The sequence below is a fragment of the Chiloscyllium plagiosum genome, unplaced genomic scaffold, assembly GCF_037043375.1.
Source record: "Chiloscyllium plagiosum isolate Xiang-an unplaced genomic scaffold, Cpla_swu_hap1 HiC_scaffold_22, whole genome shotgun sequence".
NCBI lineage: Eukaryota > Metazoa > Chordata > Chondrichthyes > Orectolobiformes > Hemiscylliidae > Chiloscyllium > Chiloscyllium plagiosum.
Window position 1 is genome coordinate 18,870,807 of NW_028270160.1, and position 18,222 is coordinate 18,889,028.

Below are 18,222 nucleotides of genomic sequence, written 5' to 3' on the forward strand. Positions count from 1 at the left end.
AATACATTTAACAATGGAATTAAAGTGATTTCAGATCTATAGTAACATGGTTGACTATTAATTTACTTCTGAAAACACCTAGCAATCCTTCACTTTCAAACCCCTACAGGAAAGTCAATGAAATATAAAATGAGATGATTCACTAGTGTAATGATTGGATCAAGGGGCAAGTAGATCTCATTAACTATGAGATCCTTGATTGGGGTTGTTAACCTTGGCTGATCAGGGATCTCGTACTCAATGAGATCAACCTAGCCCTCATCCCAATGACCGCAACTAATATCAACCCAGGCTTTGGAATCAGCAAAGGTACACCCTGCCCAAAGTCTTCCTTATTAAAACTGTATTAATGAGCCAAAAGATAGGAGTGCTGATCCAGAGATTAGACACAGCAGCCTGGTATAGACATATTTACTAAACCATGCTTAAAGCCAATGTCTCAGACTCCTCCATAACCATTGATGGGTATATCCTGTCTCACCATCAGAACAACACTGCAGATATACCTGTACAGTGATATACAGTTGGGACAGAGTAACCCTGGGAGATCTCAACATTGACATTCCAAACCCAAGTATTCTTGTGACGTCAGGTCATACGGGGAAAGGTAACATCCTGCCTGTTACTGCTTGGAAGTAGATGGAGCAACACAGAAGGTGCACTAGATATGGGACTTCAATTGCTCATCACGAAGAGTGACTCAGTATAACTTAGCTGCTGGCTGAGTTCTGAAAGCTGGACTTGCAGCAAATGGTGAGCAAATGAACAACACAGAAACCTCTGTTTGAATTTCTCACCAATCTCTCCAAACCAGGTGTATCTGTCCAAGGTAGTATTGATAAGAGAGATCAATAACCAGTCATTATGAAAACCAAGCATCACTTTCAAATGTGAACACCTCTCATCATGTTGTGTGGCATTGTTTTTATGTACTACACCAAACCCCCTCAAAATATATTAAAATGATAACCCAGATCCCAGCTTTTCCTTATTTTAAAAGGTAAGTGAAAGGCAATTTGATTGGTTAAACTACCAGGATTGAAGCAAAACTCACTTGATTCTTTCACTGCAGTTAAAATACTGATGCAGCCCAGTTGTGTCATGCACTTCAAGTACTCCACAATCACATCCTTAATAATGGACTCTAAAATTTCATCAATGACTGAGGTCAGGCTAATCGGCCTATAGCTTCCTGTCTACTGCTTCCCTCAGCGCTTAAACAGGGGCGTTATGTTAGCCATTTTCCAGTCCTCTCGGGCCCTCCCTGACTCAAGTGATTCCTGAAAGATCACAACCAATGCCCCTACAATCTCCTCAGTTATTTAGATTACTTACTTACTTACAGTGTGGAAACAGGCCCTTCGGCCCAACAAGTCCACACCGACCCGCCGAAGCGCACCCACCCAGACCCATTCCCCTACATTTACCCCTGCACCTAACACTACAGGCAATTTAGCGTGGCCAATTCACCTAACCTGCACATTTTTGGAGTGTGGGAGGAAACCGGAGCACCCGGAGGAAACCCACGCAGACACGGGGAGAATGTGCAAACTCCACACAGTCGGTCGCCTGAGGCGGGAATTGAACCCGGGTCTCTGGCGCTGTGAGGCAGCAGTGCTAACCACTGTGCCACCGTGCCGCCCAAATCTCTCTCAGAACTCTGGAATATAGTCCATCTCTGCTGCATGATTTATCCATTTTCAGACCTTTTAAGCTGACCCAGTACCTAGTCCTTAATGATGGTCACCACTAATCCAGAGTCACTACATTCACTTCTGCCCCCTGATTCTTTTGAAGTCCTAATATGCTGCTGGTGTTTCCACCATGAAGACTAATTCATTTCCTTCATAATTTTTTTGTTCCCCATTACTATTTCTGCAGCCTCATTTTCCAGCAGTCCAATGTCCACTCTTGCCTCACTCTTACTTTTTAAATATCTAAAAAAAATTCTTGAAATTTCCTTTTATAATATGAAATATCTTATACTCATATTTCACCTTCTCCTCCTTTATTGCTTTTTTAGTACTCTGCTGATTTTTAAAGGCTTCTCACTAATCTTCACCACATTGTTGGCTTTTTCTTTTGCTTTTATGCTATTCCTGATTCCCCTTGTCAACCATATTTACCTTCTCCTCATCCTAGTATGTTTCTTTTTCTTTGGGATGATTTTCTGCTGTGCCTTTTGAATTGCCTCCAGAAACTCTGCCATTGCTGCTCCATTGTGTTCCCTGCTAGGCCCCTCTTGCAATCAACTCTGCCCAGATCCTCCTCATGTCTTTATAGTTACCTTGTCATTCAATTGTCATACTGTTACATCTGATTCCAGCTACTCCCTCTCAAATTGCAGGGTGAATTCTGTCATGTTGTCGTCACTGCCCCCTAAGGGGCCTTGTGCTCCCTAATCAAGTCTGTCTCATTACACATCATCAAATCCAAAATTGCATATTCCCTAGTGAGCTCTAACACAAGCTGCTCCAAAAAAACCATCTCGTAGACAATTCCATGAATTCCTTTTCTTGAATTCCAGCCTGATTTTCCCAGTCCACCTGCATATTGAAGTCCTCCATGATTATTTTAATAGTGCCTTTCTTACTTCCCTTTTCTATCTCCTGATTTATTTTCTTCCCCACATCCTGACTACTGCTAGGAGACCTGTACACAACTCCCATCAGGTTCTTTTATTCTTTGCAGTTCCTCAACTCTACTTAGGCAAATTCTACGCCTTCTGATTCTGCATCACTTCTTACTATCAATTTAATTTTTCATTTCTTCCTAACACGGCAACCCTCCCCCTCTGCCTATCTGCCTGTCCTTTTGCTAGGATGTGTATCCTTGGATATTTAGTTCTTACCCCTAATTCACTTGCAGTCATGTTGTACCTGCAACATCGCACCTGCCAATTTCAATCTGCACTACAAACTCATTTACCTAGTCACGTATACTGCATGCATTTAAGTACAGCACCTAAGTCCGGGATTGACTGTCCCCCTTCTCATAGTTGTTCCCTCATTCCTGACCCTTTTCAAAATCATTGCCCTACTAACTGTTGTGTAAATTTTAATAACCTCTGCTCAGACCTCCCCACCTTTAATTTTACCCAAAGTAATCTCAAATATGCCAATTTACTTGTGGTTCAGATAGTAATTCGGAGATTATATCTTTTTAGTTCTGTTTTTTAATTCTGCTGTGAACTGCTGATATTTTCTCAGCAGAACCTCTTTCATCTTTCTACCTATATCGTCTAAACCTACGTGGACTATGATAACCGGATCTTCCGGCTCCCACTCTTAAGTTCCTCTGCAGCCCAGATGTCCTGAACCCTGGCACCAGGCAGGCAGTACAGCCTTTAGGACTCTTGATCTTGGTCACAGAGAACAGTGTCTATTCCCCTGTGTATACTTTACCCCATAACAACTACATTTCTCTTGTCTCCCTCTTCTGTACAATGGTGCTATGGTCAGTTTACTCATCCTTCCTAAAGACTCCATTCTCATCGACACAGGGAGCAAGAATCTTAAACCTGTTAGACAAGTTCATGGGCTTAGTCTCCTTTAGCACTATTTCCTAGATTCCACTGTAACCATTACTCCTTGACATTCAATGGTGTTCCTATCCATGTAGCTCCCAGTAACAACATCTTTGGGGTTACCATTGATCAGAAACTCAAATAGACACAAACACAGTGGCTTCCACAGCAGCTAAGATGCTAGAAATATGCAGCAAATAATTTGCTTCCTGACTCTCCAAAGCCTGTCCACCATCTACAAGACACAGGTCAATAGTGTGATGGAATAATCCCCATTTGCCTGGCTGGGGCAGCTGCAGCAAGACTCAAGAAGCTTGACACTATCCAGGACAATGCAGCCCACTTGATTAGCACCAGATCCACAAGCACACACTCTCTCCATCATTGATGCTCAGTAGCAGCTCTGTGTATCCTATCTATATGATGTAAGACAAGCTATATATAGGGAAGGTGATGGCTTAGTGATATTATCACTGGACTCTTAATCCAGATAATGTTCTTGGGACCCGGGTTCAAATCCTGCCGTGGCAGACAGTGGAATTTGAAGTGTCTAATGAAGACCATGAATCCACTGTTGATTGTTGGGAAAAACACATCTGAATCACTAATGCTTTTCAGGGAAGGAAGCTGCCATTCTTACCTGGTCTGGCCTACATTTGACTCCAGACCCACAGCAATGTGGTTGACTTTTAATTGACCTCTGGGCATTTAGGGATGCGCAATAAATGCTGCCTAGCCAGTGAAGCCCTCATCCCATGTATGAATTTTTTTAAATCACCAAAGATCCTGAGACAATACTTTCCAAACCCATGACCACTTCCACCGAAAAGGACAAGGGCATCAGGCACATAAGAACACCACCACTTGCAGTCCCTCTAAGTCACTCACTATCCTGACTTGGAAATATATCACCATTCCTTCATTATCACTGGGTCTGAATCCTGGAATTCTCTCCCTAAGGAGATTGTGGGTCAACCTATAGCATGTGGACTGCAGCGGTTCAAGAAGGCAGCTCAGTACCACCTTCTAAGGGAAAGTAGGGGCGGAAAATAAAAGCTGATCAGCTAGCAATGCCGACTTCCCACGGGTGATTAAAACAGTTCAGTCAATCCAATTAACTCTGTATGACAAAAAATAATAAATGAAAGCGTTTAATAAATTAAATTTGAAGGTGCTGACAAAATCCTGATTATAGTACTGAGTACTGCTTCAAGACCAGCTGGTCTCAGTATAAAACAGAAAATTCTGAATGGACTTGATAGGAAAGACTCTGAGAGGTTGTTTCTCTTGCTGGGAAAGGGGAACTCAGTTGTCTTCACTTGAATAAGTGTGAGATTTTGAATTGTTTGTGCTAGAGTTTGTGGTTGTTTCATCAGTGAATATGTTAAAGACTGAGATTGATTGTTGGTGTCTCAGAATCAAGAGGTGGATAAGAAAGTGAAGTTGGGGCAAACGATCAACCATAATTATTTTGAATGATAGAGCAAGCTCGGAACACTGTAGTTCTGTTTTTGATCTTATTTCTTTAGTTAATATGAGTAAATTAATTGACCTGGCAACAGCAATTTGTGTGTAAGTTACTCAGTACAACAAAGGAAGACAGCAATCTGGAGTAAGCCTAGTGCCATTCTTCCTCCATGTATTGCTCTACTCTCACTACATTTCCACATTGCGAATGAATTATTTCAGTGCTTGGTTTCTTGCCTCAAATCTATAAAACATTTTACAGGTATTAAAAGATATTAACTACAAACATTCAGTTTATCATAAAGGACTGTGCAGTAACTAATAGCAAGACATTACTGTGTTCTCGGTTAGGAGGAGTGAACCACTTCATTTTCTTGTCTGACTCCTGTACTGGTCACAACAAAGTTTGAAATTAAAAAGAGGCATGATATTGCCAATTATATCAGACTCTATATTGTTCAGATTCAAATTAGCTATGTTCCTTAAGTTTAAGAACTAGTTTATTGTGGACATAACTTAAGCAACTAACGAAAGGTCATTTACAAAACAATTATCCTGTGCAAAATATATGCAACTACTCATCTTGAAAAATAATACAGGCACACAACCTGGATGTCTGGGAAACCAATATTAAAAACTCTGCAGTACATTTGGCCAAGTTAAAGTTAAATTCAGAAAAATACTATCAGTCACAGATTGTCTAACTGTTTGTAGTTGGACACAAGTTGATGGTGTTGGGGTGCCTAGCTAGATGAATTATGAGTGGCTGTGTTTACTTTTCCGGAGACAGTGCAAAGTACAAGAATAAAGAAAATTACAGCACAGGAACAGACCCTCCCAGCTTGCACCGATCCAGATACTCTATCTTAACTTGTTGCCTATTTTCTAAGGATCTGTATCCCTCTGGTCCCTGCCCTTTCGTGTATCTGTCTAAATACATCTTAAATGACGCTATTGTGCCCACCTCTATCACCTCCACAGGCAATGCGTTCCAGGCATCCACTACCCTCTGTGTAAAGAACTTTCCATGCATATCTCCCTTAAACTTTTCCCCTCTCACTTTGAACTTGTGATCCCTAGTAATTGAGTCCCCCGCTCTGGGAAAAAGCTTCTTACTATCCACCCTGTCTATACCGCTCATGATTTTGTAGACCTCAATCAGGTCCCCGCTGAACCTCCATCTTTCTAATGAAAATAATCCTAATCTATTCAACCTCTCTTCATAGCTAGCACCCTCCATACCAGGCAACATCCTGGTGAACCTCCTTTGCACCCTCTCCAAAGCATCCACATCCTTTTGGTAATGTGGCAACCAGAACGTACACAGTATTCCAAATGTGGCCGAACCAAAGTCTTAGACAGCTGTAACATGACCTGCCAACTCTTGTACTCAATACCCCGACCAATGAAAGAAAGCATGCCGTATGCCTTATTGACCAGTCTATTGAGCTGCATTGCTACTGTCAGGGTACAATGGACCTGAACACTCAGATCTCTCTGTACATCAATTTTCCCCAGGACTTTTCCAATTCGCTCTTGATTTGGATCTTTCAAAATGCATCACCTCGCATTTGCCCAGATTGAACTCCATCTCCCATTTCACCACCCAACTCTCCAATCTATCTATATTCTACTGTATTCTCTGACAGTCTCCTTCACTATCTGCTACTCCACCAATCTTAGTGTCATCTGTAAACTTGCTAATCAGACCACCTATACCTTCTTTCAGATCATTTATGTATATCACAAACACCACTGGTCACAGTTCTCCATTTTGAGAAACTCCCTTCCACTTCTACTCTCTGTCTCCTGTTGCCCAGCCAGTTTTTATCCATCTAGCTAGTATACCCTGGACCCCATGCAACTTCACTTTCTGCATCAGCCTGCCATGGGGAAGCTTATCAAACACCTTACTGAAGTCCATATATATGACATCTACAGCCCTTCTCTCATTACTTAACTTTGTCACTTCCTCAAAGAATTCTATTAAGTTGGTAAGACATGACCTTCCCTACACAAAACCCTGTTGCCTATCACTAATAAGCCCATTTTCTTCCAAATGGGAATTGATCCTATCCCTTAGTATCTTCACCAGCAATTTCCCTACCATTGACGTCAGGCTCACCGGCCTATAAGTACCTGGACTTTTCCTGCTCCCCTTCTTAAACAAGAGGGCAACATTAGCAATGATGTAGATTTTGAATTTTTATTTAGGAATTATCTGCTTGCAATGACAAGGCCATCAGTGGATTATCATCTCTCAAATTTTGAGAAGAGAAATTTCAAGGAAAACAGTGGGGCATATGCTGTTGCTTCAAGCAGCGTATCTCTCTGACTGTCTGTGTTCATCTCTAATAGCTTTATTAACTCCACAAACTGGATGACCTGTCTGAAAGTGTCACTGACTTACTGTCTCCAGTTAAACTTTGTGTTCTTTTGAAATACAAGTAAGAATTTCTATAAATATTTTAAAAGAAAAGAGTTAAGAAAGTGAGTTTGGAGAACAGAAAGTTAAGGGATGGCAGATGAATTGTACAGGCATTTTGTATTAGTCTTCACTATAGATAATACATTAACATCCCAATCAGGAAGTGGGAAGGAGGAAGGAAGACTTGAAAATTACAGTCACCAGAGAAATGGTACTGAGTAAATTGTTGGAGCTGCAGACAGACAAATGCCCATGTCCTGATGGACTTCATTCGAGGTTCTTAAAGGAAGTGGCTTGTGAGATGGTTGGTTTATTGATTTTAATTTTCCAAAACTTGCTATATTTGAGGAAGGCCCCATTGGATTGGAAGAGAGTAAATGTAACTCCTTTATTCAGAAAGGGAGACAAAGAGAAATCAGGAAACTACAGGCCAGATAGCTTTACACCTATCATAGGGAAAATAATAGAAGGTATTATTTATAAGTCATGGCAGGACACATATATTAGTCCAACGTAATCAAACAGAGACAACATAGTTTTGTGAAAGGAAAATCATGTTTAATCAATCTGTTGGAGTTCTTAGAGGAAACAACATGTACTGTCCATAAAAGAGAATCAAATGAGTGTACTGTTCTTAGGTTTTCGGAAGGCATTGAAAATATGCCACATCAAAGACAATTGTGGAAAATAGAAGTGGGTAGCATATTGGCATGGATGGTAAATTGGCTAGCTGACAGGAAGCAGAGAGTAAATAAAGTATAATGTGGGAAAATGTGTTATCAATTTTGGCAGGAAGAATAATAAAAGAATAACTATATGTCTAGCGATTTCAGAGCTCTGAGGTGAGGGATCTGGATGTTGCTGTGCATAAATCTTAAAAGGCTAATATAGAAGTGCAGCAAGTAATTAGGAAAGCTAATAGAATATTATCATTTATCACAAGCAGAGTTAAGTACAAATAGTGTAACAAAATGACTGCAAACTTTGTGCCAGTGTTATAATGAAGCTCAACACAAGCTGAAGGAGGAACACCCCCTTTTTTATTAGAACCTTTGCCATGGTAATGTTGTTTACATTTTCTCCTTTTCATAACTAACATTTACACCTGTTATACATCTCTATTTCTCCTTTGCCATGTTTGCAGTCATTTTGTCCTTTGCTCTGGGCACCCTCACCATCTTGCTTCTCCTTCGTCTCTCTGACAGCAGCATGAAAAACATTTTCCAGCCCCTTTCAGTTCTGAAGAAGAGTCATATCAGACTCAAAGTGTTGATTCTCTTTCTTTATCCATGCATGCTGCCAGACTTCCTTGAAGTAGATCAAAGGTTTACCAGATTTATACTTAGAATGGACAGGTTGTCTTGTGAGGAAAGGTTGGAAAGGCTAGACTAGTATCTACTGGAGTGTAAAAGAGTAAGAGTCAACTTGATTGAAACATATAAAATCCTGAGGGCTGTGAAAGTTGTTACCTGCTCCGGCTGAGGTTACCATGGAGGACTGTCCTTCTCAGCCTGTATTCTCACCTGAGGTGTGGTAACCAGCAAGTTAGATCACTACCATTCATTTCTGTCTAATGACAGAGCAGCCATTTGATCTGGCAAGACAATTGCAACTTTACCTTTATATTTTACTGGGGTAGTGTGCTGGAAATCAAACCCCACTATTTCTGGAATCATCACAAAACTTAAAGATCTTAAAAAGTAAACAGAATTTACAAATTTACTTGTCTTTTAGACCAGTGTTAACAGAAAGCATGGACATGATTTTTTTTCTCTACTTAATAAGAATTATTATTATTTCAAATAAATAAATTACTATTTATTTCAAATAAATGAAGTCTAACTATGTCTAACAGTTATGAGCCATCGATATATATCTGTATTAATTAATACTCTAACCCACTCATACATTTTCCCTTACATGCCCATATAGACAAACATTGGCTGGTTAAAAGAAACATATGTGTTATAGGTGAAGGGACCATAGTTAAATGGTCCCAATTCACAGAGTTTGATGGGGTGGCCCTATTGGCTTGGCCAGATGTGGTACTTCTTTATTCACCTTCTCCAGATACTTTCACTTGCTTGCAAAATATACAGGATGGCATTTGTGTACAACCCTTGGCTGCAGCTGTCTGCAAATCTCCTCTCATTTACTGAACAAACAGCTGTTTAAAAGCATTTACAATGTCAGGTAACTTGCTTTTAAGAAGTGCAGCAATTCTTCAACAATTCCTGGCTTTTAAAATGTTCTTTTCCAATTTCATTCCACAATCAGTAATACAAAATTTGAAAATGATATAGGCAGGGCAAGTTGCATTGAGTTTAGTGGAGTGAATCTCACTGCCAGGCCAAGCAAGTCTTCTCAACATATCTTGCCAAACTTGCTTATTAATTACTGTTTGAGCATTCACAGCAAGGATCATATTCAATTTCCAATCTATCTTAACATTTCCAGAGCAACTCACCACTCACTGGCGATCCCAGCATTGACCAGCATCCCTGGTTCTGGTGCCATATTTAAAAGACTGTTATACACCAAGACAAGCACTGTCAATCTGGAGCTGCCCTGCGTGGTTCCTGATATTTGCCCGGATATGAAAAGGTGAAAAGCCTCATCCTTCTTAGCAGGCATTGTCCTGGACTGGTGCAAAGGGAGAACTTTATTTTCCCTTAGGACCTGCAGTGGAGGCTAAGACATCAGACCATGCCAGCCTGGTCTGAGGTTACCACTAGTATTGAAGCAGTCTCAGCCATCCATAGGAATGCCCAGTACTGTCAGAAAAAAGTTAATGTTCCTCAAAAATTTCATTGTCCATAATTGTCAGTCCAAGATGCCAGCACTGCATTAGCACTTGTGAGCTTATTTATTTCCGTCTGCTTTTCTTTTTCTTTCCTTCTTGCTTTTTCTTCTTTTTCTCCTTTTCGTTTAAAGTCTTTTGCTTCAGTGAAGCAATGGTGACTGGCTTTGTCTGAGCATATTACAGAACCCGACAAGTGGGCCCTGCCCAAGCATGTTCCAGGACCTGGCGATTGGAGGCTGCGATTGGCTCCTGCCTGAGCATGTTCCAGGATCCGGTTTTGGCAGCGGGAGTTACAAAGTCGGAGGCAGTGGCAGCAACAAGAGGAAATCAGAGGTGATAGCATCAGATGCAACAAGTACTCAGCTCCTCCAGAGACTCCAGGCTGTGGCTTGGCCTGCGTGCCTGCATGGAGATAAGATTGAAAATAAGACTTTAATATCTGGATGTTTCTCATTCCTTTTGGTTTTGTTTCCTTTATTTCTGCTGTTTTGTTTGTTCCGGTTTTGCAATGAAGTGTGTTACCAAGATGGTGCTCATTATGTTGGTGAAGACGAGGTGGCGCCAAAGAGTGGTGACTTTCTTTCCAGTGCTGATGGCATGGCAAAGGAAACTTGTTACTGGCCATCAGGCCTATGGCCCATAATGGAGCACTTACCAAAAAAGACCGTAAAATTGGACATTTTCTTTATTTCTTCATGTTGCTGCCTTTGTATTCTATGATTTCATTTATTTTTCTTTGTTTTACAATGGTACCAGTGAGTGGAAACACAATATAACACTTTTCACTGTATTTTGTAACAAGATATACACGATAATAAATAAACCAAATAATAGCAGCTTCTCTCTCATTCCAGGAGCACAACAGCCCAGGGTCAGTCAGAAAAAGTCAAGACAGGTGGTGAACTACCTGTCATTCAACTCCTCACCCCTTATGAGCCAAAGATCCTTACACTGACTACCCTAAGCAGGACCTAGACTAGTATCAGAGGCTTTGCTGTGCCAGGATAGTGAAGGCTGTACCTCTTGATTAGACTGAGGCTTGCTGACAGTTGTGGCAAGCTTCCTGGCTTTGTGTCTGGGTTAAATGATATGGCAAGGCAGTATAATGATCTAGGTGTCTCCAGCAGAGGGGGCAAAGCACAAAAAAGGCGAGGTAAGACAAGTTAAGGTAAGGTTGCTGTGAGCAATTGGGAAGACCCAAAAGTATTAAGTGCTATGACATCAAGCAAAGAGCCCATAGAAGCAGATTGGTCCAGTCTATGAGCTGGGTTTGTGTTCCTGATTGAATAGTTTCCTTGCTAAAGCATTGCCATGATAGATGCTGGTGCAGTCAGAGATGAGGCATTGAAATGTAGTAGCGTCCTTTAAGAGGTTTAATCATAGGCTGGCACATGCCAGGTGCTAATTTCTGTGGACATGGGGTGCATTTGGCCAGTACCTATGGAATATTGGAGCATGTCTGGGATGTTGGTGCTGGTGTCCGACACGGAGGTTTTATTGAAGTGAGTGATGATTTGAACCTGCCAAGAAGCTGTTCTGGTTTCTGTAAAGGGTTTTCCTAATGGCGAGTTTGCATGGTACATTTTGTACGATTGCAACCTGTGGTGAGTTTAACTGTTAACAGCCATTCAACAACTAATAAACTATCGACTGTCAATGCTTGAAATAGTGGGAAAGTAATGTCAATCATCAATTCTATCATTCATCTTGTGTGTATGTGTGTGTGTGTCCTCACGTGAAAAAAACCTCAAGGTATTTGGGAAGAGTTAGCATGTTTTGTGAACTGGAAATCATGTTGAACCAATTCATTGTGGCTTTTTGAAGGATTAACATGTGCTGTGGTTAAAGGGGACCCTGTAGATATCCTGAATTTGGATTCCCAGAAGACATTTGACAAGGTGCCATGTAAACACTTACTGCAAAAAGAAGATTACTGCACACAGTAGGAGCTTTTGATGCTTTTGTGATTGGCAGGATATGAAAAGTAAAGTCCCGCTGAACTCTGTGCTGGCTTTTCATAATGTATATCAGTTTCTTAGGTGAGGGGAATAAAGGCATGATAGCTAAATTTGCAACTGACACAAAAATAGCGAGGAAAGTATGTTTGATGAAATTGTTGCAGGGATATATAACTGTGTTGAGTGATTGGACAAGATCTGGCAGATGGAATAAAATGTAGGAAAATGTGAAGTTGTTCACTTTGGCAGTGATAATAAAAAAGCAGACTATGGAGAAAATGGGCAGAATTCCAGTTTCCAATACATGAGTCACTGAAAGCTAGTATGCAAATGCAGCAAGAAATTAAGAATGTTAATGGAATGCTGATATCTTTTGTTATAAGACTAATTGAACATAAAAGCATAACAACTGAAACTTCTATGTTTCAGTTATACAGGATTTTGATGAGACCACATCTCAAATATTGTGTATAGCCTCCTCACTTAAGGAAGGATGTTAATGAGTTGGAGGCAGTTCAGAAAAGTTTCAGATTGATAACTATGTTTTTGAAATAAAATATCCAGAATATGTATTGTTCTGATTCTCTTCAACAAGAATTGGAAGAATTTTTTGAATTATCATAGTAAATTCTAAGGAAGCATGTTCTCATTTTATTTTAAGCTTTTTCCTTTCCTAATTCCTTTGACATTCTTATTGCTGCAGTTGGTCTTCTATTTAACTGACAGCAATTGGCTTTAGTATACCCTGCCCTATTACAATTGAAGCATTTTTTTGTACTGCATTCTGTTTCTAGTCTTTCCCCTTTACTACTTTGGTGTCCTTTTGCTTGTTCCCTAACATCCACACCTTTTCAATTTGAAGGTATTCCATTCCTCTAGTTTCCTTGTCGATTTCTTTATAAGCATATTCCCACCTATGAATGTATGCGTAAGATAGACATAGAAACTGGAAATAAAAGAAGGACATTTGGTCCTTTGAGACTGCTCCATCATTCAATATGATCAAGACTGATCCTCTATCTCAACGCCATATCCCTGCTTTCTCTCCATAAACCTTGATGTTCCAACATATAAAGATTGATCAATCTTTATTGAATATACTCAGTGACCTGGCTTCCACAACCTTCAGGGGTAGAGAATTCCACAGTTGACCACCTGCTGAATGATGAAATGTTTCCTCGTCTTAGTTCTAAATGGCCTATCCATAATCTCAGATTGTGATCCCTCGTTCCAGACTCCTGAACCAGCGGAAACAGCTCCCTTGCATCTATTTTGTCTAGCCGTGTTAGAATTGTAACCACTTTAATCAGATCTCCTTTCATAAACACTAGTGAATACAAGCCCAATGGAGCCAATTCCTTCTCATATGTAAGTTCTGCTATTTCCTGAAGAAGGGCTCATGCCCGAAACGTCGATTCTCCTGCTCCTTGGATGCTGCCTGACCTGCTGCGCCTTTCCAGGAACACATTTTCAGCTCTGATCTCCAGCATCTGCAGTCCTCACTTTCTCCTATTCCCGGTATTAGCCTAGTGAATTTTCGCTGAACTCCTTTTATGACAAGTATATTCTTTAATAGGGTAGGGAGACCAAATCATAGCTCTCCATGTGCAGTCTCACCAAGACCTTGTAAATTTCAGTAAGACATCCCTACTTCTAAACTCAAATTCTCTTACAATGAAGGCCAACATACCATTTGCTTCCTAATTGCTTGCTGTACGTGCTTGTTTACTTCCATTGACTAGTGGACAAGGATACCCAGATCGTTATGTACATCCATATTTCCCATATAATCACCATTTAAGTAATAACCCTAACCCTCACGCTAATTCTGTCTTTCTATTTTTCATGCCAAATGCATAAGTTAACATTTATCCACTTTATACTGCATCTGACATGAGTTTGCCAAACTTATCTGATAGTCCTGAAGCCTTCTTGCATCTTCCTCATAACTTACAATCCCACTTAGTTTTGTGTCATCACAAAACTTGGGAATATATAGAATTTGATTCCTTTATATATATATTAAATATGTAGCTGGGCCTAGGCACTGATCCCTGCAGTACACCTATAGTCATCCCTGCCAACTGGAAAAAGACCTATTTATTCCCATTTTCTGTTTCTGGTCTGCCGATCAATTTTCAGTCCATGCCAGTATATTATCCTCAATCCCATCTCTTTAATTTTGCCCGCTTCCATGGACCTATGAAAAGCAACCTTGAAATCCAAATACACATATCCCTGATTCTTTCTTATGGATTCTACAAGTTAAAACCTCAAAAACACTCCAGTATATTAGGTAAACATGATGAAGCAAGGTTTCTTAGTTATCTGCTGGAAATGCTGCTTCTCTGATTTTTGAAATTTGATGCCCATCAGATAAGTGAAAGGTGACTGAAATGCTATTTTGAATTCTTCCATAGTCAATGAGCCATACATTCTCAAAATTGTTCTCTCCCTTCAATGATCTAAACTGCTGATCCTACAGCATTTCTTCTTCTCTTGCAGACTGTACAAATGTCTGAATAGGTATGTTTCTTGTAGTCCTAAATTTTAATTTATAAGTTTCAAAGTCAAGATCTTAATCAGTGAGTATTACTTTTAACAGTTCTATAGTCTTCAGATTGTTTTTAGACAAACTGGCATATACATTCATATTGTACCTCTCAAAAATATTTTGTAACAATTAAGTCAAAACATGTTTTGGTCACTTTGTCTTCCAAGTTATATTTTCAAATGAGGTGACTTATCTTTCAAGTTCATCCTTAATAAATATAAGCACTAAACATAGGTATTTAGTTAAGTCAAATTGTTCATTGGAATCAAAATCATCCTCTGAGCTTTTACTATTAGGTTCTTCCTTTACTGTAAGCTTTTTTGTGTCTATGTTATGCTGTCTGATTTCCTTATCACTTGAGAGTTCAAGATTTTTTTAGTTCTATTTCCCATTCCACTGTTATTTTTATTCCTTTCTCTTTCCATTGTTCCTTGCTTTTCTTTCTCCACTACTTCCATTTTTCCTTTCTTCATTTTTTAAAATTTTGCTTCCTCTCTATTTTCCCTTTGACTCATGACTTTTCATTTCTAACTAAATCTTAGCCAGTCCTATCTCAATTTCAGATTTTCTTCCTAATTCTAAATATTAGTAATCATTTTCAGCATCTCATTATTACGAGATGCTGTTTTTATTTTAACTTGCAATTTATCTGTCGACTTCCTCAGTTTAACCTTAAAGATCTCATCTAGATTCTTGTGAATTGAAAAGAAACTTCATGATAAACATCTTTCCATTAACATTACTTTGTAGACACCTGCTCTCTGATATATCCTGGATTATTTTACTGTATAAGAAGGAATTTCTGACCCTTTTTTAAAAGAAAGTCATTCACATAAATAACCAGCAGCAACTTCATCTGTTTTGAATTCTAAAGTGATATTATTTAAATTTTAATTTATAAGTTCCACTTTCATCGTGATATATCGGGGCTGGATTACATTATCAGCACTTGGAATAACATTCTAATTTAAGTTGATACATTTCTGTTCAGGTGTTTTTGCTTTCATTACAATGCTTCTTTAAGTTGTTATCAATTTCTTAATTTGGTTCATAGTCTTTTTTAATTTGCTGAGAAGGTGTAGGAGAGTGATCTGGGACACTAGAGTACAGGAAGCAGGGATTGCATCCTGTGCAATATCTACTGTCAAGGAAAATAATTGGTGTCTTGTACGTCACTACCTAGCTTGGATCTATTCAGCACTTGGAAAGGGGGACAATTTTACTTTGAGTGGATGTATATTCAGTAGGATATCTCAGAACACTAACTGACTGTTTAAAGCTTGAGTATTTATTGTAATTGAGACAAATGTACAAAAACATCTTGGTTCATTTATAAATCACTTTTTTCTAGATATCAAGGCAAAGAGGGATGGGCACCAGCATCTTATTTAAGAAAAGTGAAGGATGATCTTACTCCAAGAAAAAAGCCTCTTACTGGGCCAGTAGAGATCATTGGAAATATAATGGAGATCAGTAACCTACTGAACAAAAAATCATGCAGTGAAAAAGATGTTCAGACAGAAAACGAATCTAATTTTTATGATCATCCTCCACTCACGGCAAAGGAAATCAGTCTTCCACTGCCTTGCGAACAGACAAATGGTGATGCAACTGTATTGACGACAGTAGAGAAAAGACTCGGCCGAGGAGCTTCAGGGTCTCCGGCTGTTGCCCGGGTCGCTCCACAGAGGGCAAACATTGGTATGTGACTGAAAGTACATTTTTTGCCTCTAATTTTAAATGTTTATAATTTGGCAATTTAGCAAAGTACCACTGACATATATTTAAAATTGTAAAAGTTCATTAATTGGACATTATAATACCATAAGACATAGGAACAAAAGAAGCTATTCATTCCATTGAATCTCCTACACCATTCAGTAAAATCATGGCTGATGTGATAATTGTCAACCCCACTTTCCAGCCTTTTTCCCATTACCCTTGATTCCATTACTGACTAAAAATCTGTCAAAAACATTAAAAAATGTATATGAATATATGTAAACCCAGTCTCGACAGTCCTCTGTGGTAAAAAAATTCCACAGATACACTGCAGTCGAAGAGAAGAAATTAAATGTCTTAAATGGGCATCCTCTCACTCTGAGGTTATGCCTCTGGTCCTAGCCATAGGCATTCTGCATTTACCGGATAAGGCCTCTAAGAATCTGGTATGTTTCAATAATGTTGCCTGTCATTCTTCTGAACTCCTGTCAGTACAAGAACATCCCATCAGCTTCTTCTTTTAAGACAGTCCTTCCATACTTGGGATCACCTAATGGATTTTCTAAGGACTAGCCCCAATTCAGTATATCTTTCCTTAGATAAAAGGTGAACATAACTGTTCACAGTATTCCAGATGTGGTCTGTCTAGTGCCTTGTATAATTTAACTTAGATTTCCTTACATTTTTAACCTCATTCCCATTGAGATCAACATTCTATTTGCCTTCCCTATTATCTATAAACTTGTATGGGTTTTTTTGTGATTAATGCAGGTGGACTCCCAAATTCTTCTACACTGTAGCTTTCTTCATTTGAATAATATTCAGCTCCTCACATTACCCACATTGTATTCTATCTGCCCAAGTTTTTGCCCACTCATTTAGCCTGTTTATGTTACTCTCCAGGCTGTTTATGTCATCCTTACTACTTGCCTTCCCACTTATTATTGTGTCATCTGCAAGCTTGGCTATTGTGCATTCACTTTACTCATCCAAGTAATTAATATATTTGTAAATAATAGATCCCTGTCGTATTCTGATAGTTACAGTTTGCCATCCTGTAAATGCCCATTTAATCCAACTCTGTTTTCTATTGATTAGCCAATCCTCTATCTCATACACCTCTTGCATAAAGGTGTTACATTGGCAGTTTTCTAAACTTATTGGACTTTCTCAGAATCTAAGGATTCCTGGAAGATTACTACCAGTGCATCCACCATCTCTGTAGCTACCTTCTTTAATATCCTAGGGTGCATCCCATCAGGTCCAGAGGACTTATCAGTCTTTAGTCCCATTAGTGTGCCGAGCACTTTTTGTCCAGTGATAGTTGTTGTGTTTTGTTTTTGGAATGCTGTTAATATCTTGGACCATGAAGACTGAGGCAAAATATTTATTCAGCTCCTCTGCCATTTCCTGGTTCTCTGAAGGGTTTATGTTGTCTTTAGTCTCTCTTTTCCTTCTTATTTATTTAAAGAAGCTCTTGCTGTCAGTCTTGATATTACTTGCAAGTTTATCCTCACATTTTATATTCTCCTCCTTTATTATTTTTTCATCATGTTTTGTTGATCTTTAAAACATTCCCAATCCTCTGGCTTAGCATAAATCCTTGCCACATTGTATGATTTTTCATCCTTAACTTGCCTGGTTATTTATGGTTGTTTTTTACCCCTTCATATTATGCTGTTACTCACTGGGATATGTATTTGTTAAGAGCCATGAATAATTTTCTTAAAGATCTGCCATTGTCCCTCAACCACCTTTGCTGCT

General features: G+C 39.3%; 1 protein-coding gene across 4 annotated transcripts in view; it reads left to right on the top strand.

The window, feature by feature from the left end:
* Nucleotides 1–18,222, top strand: part of sh3pxd2aa (SH3 and PX domains 2Aa) — a 322,784-nt gene that overhangs the window by 273,365 nt on the left and 31,197 nt on the right. For all 4 annotated transcript variants that reach the window (XM_043712866.2, XM_087998826.1, XM_087998827.1 and 1 more), the window contains one exon: nt 16,088–16,437. In XM_043712866.2, coding sequence (XP_043568801.2) covers nt 16,088–16,437 — 350 coding nt within the window. The remainder of the gene's footprint in view (nt 1–16,087; nt 16,438–18,222) is intronic.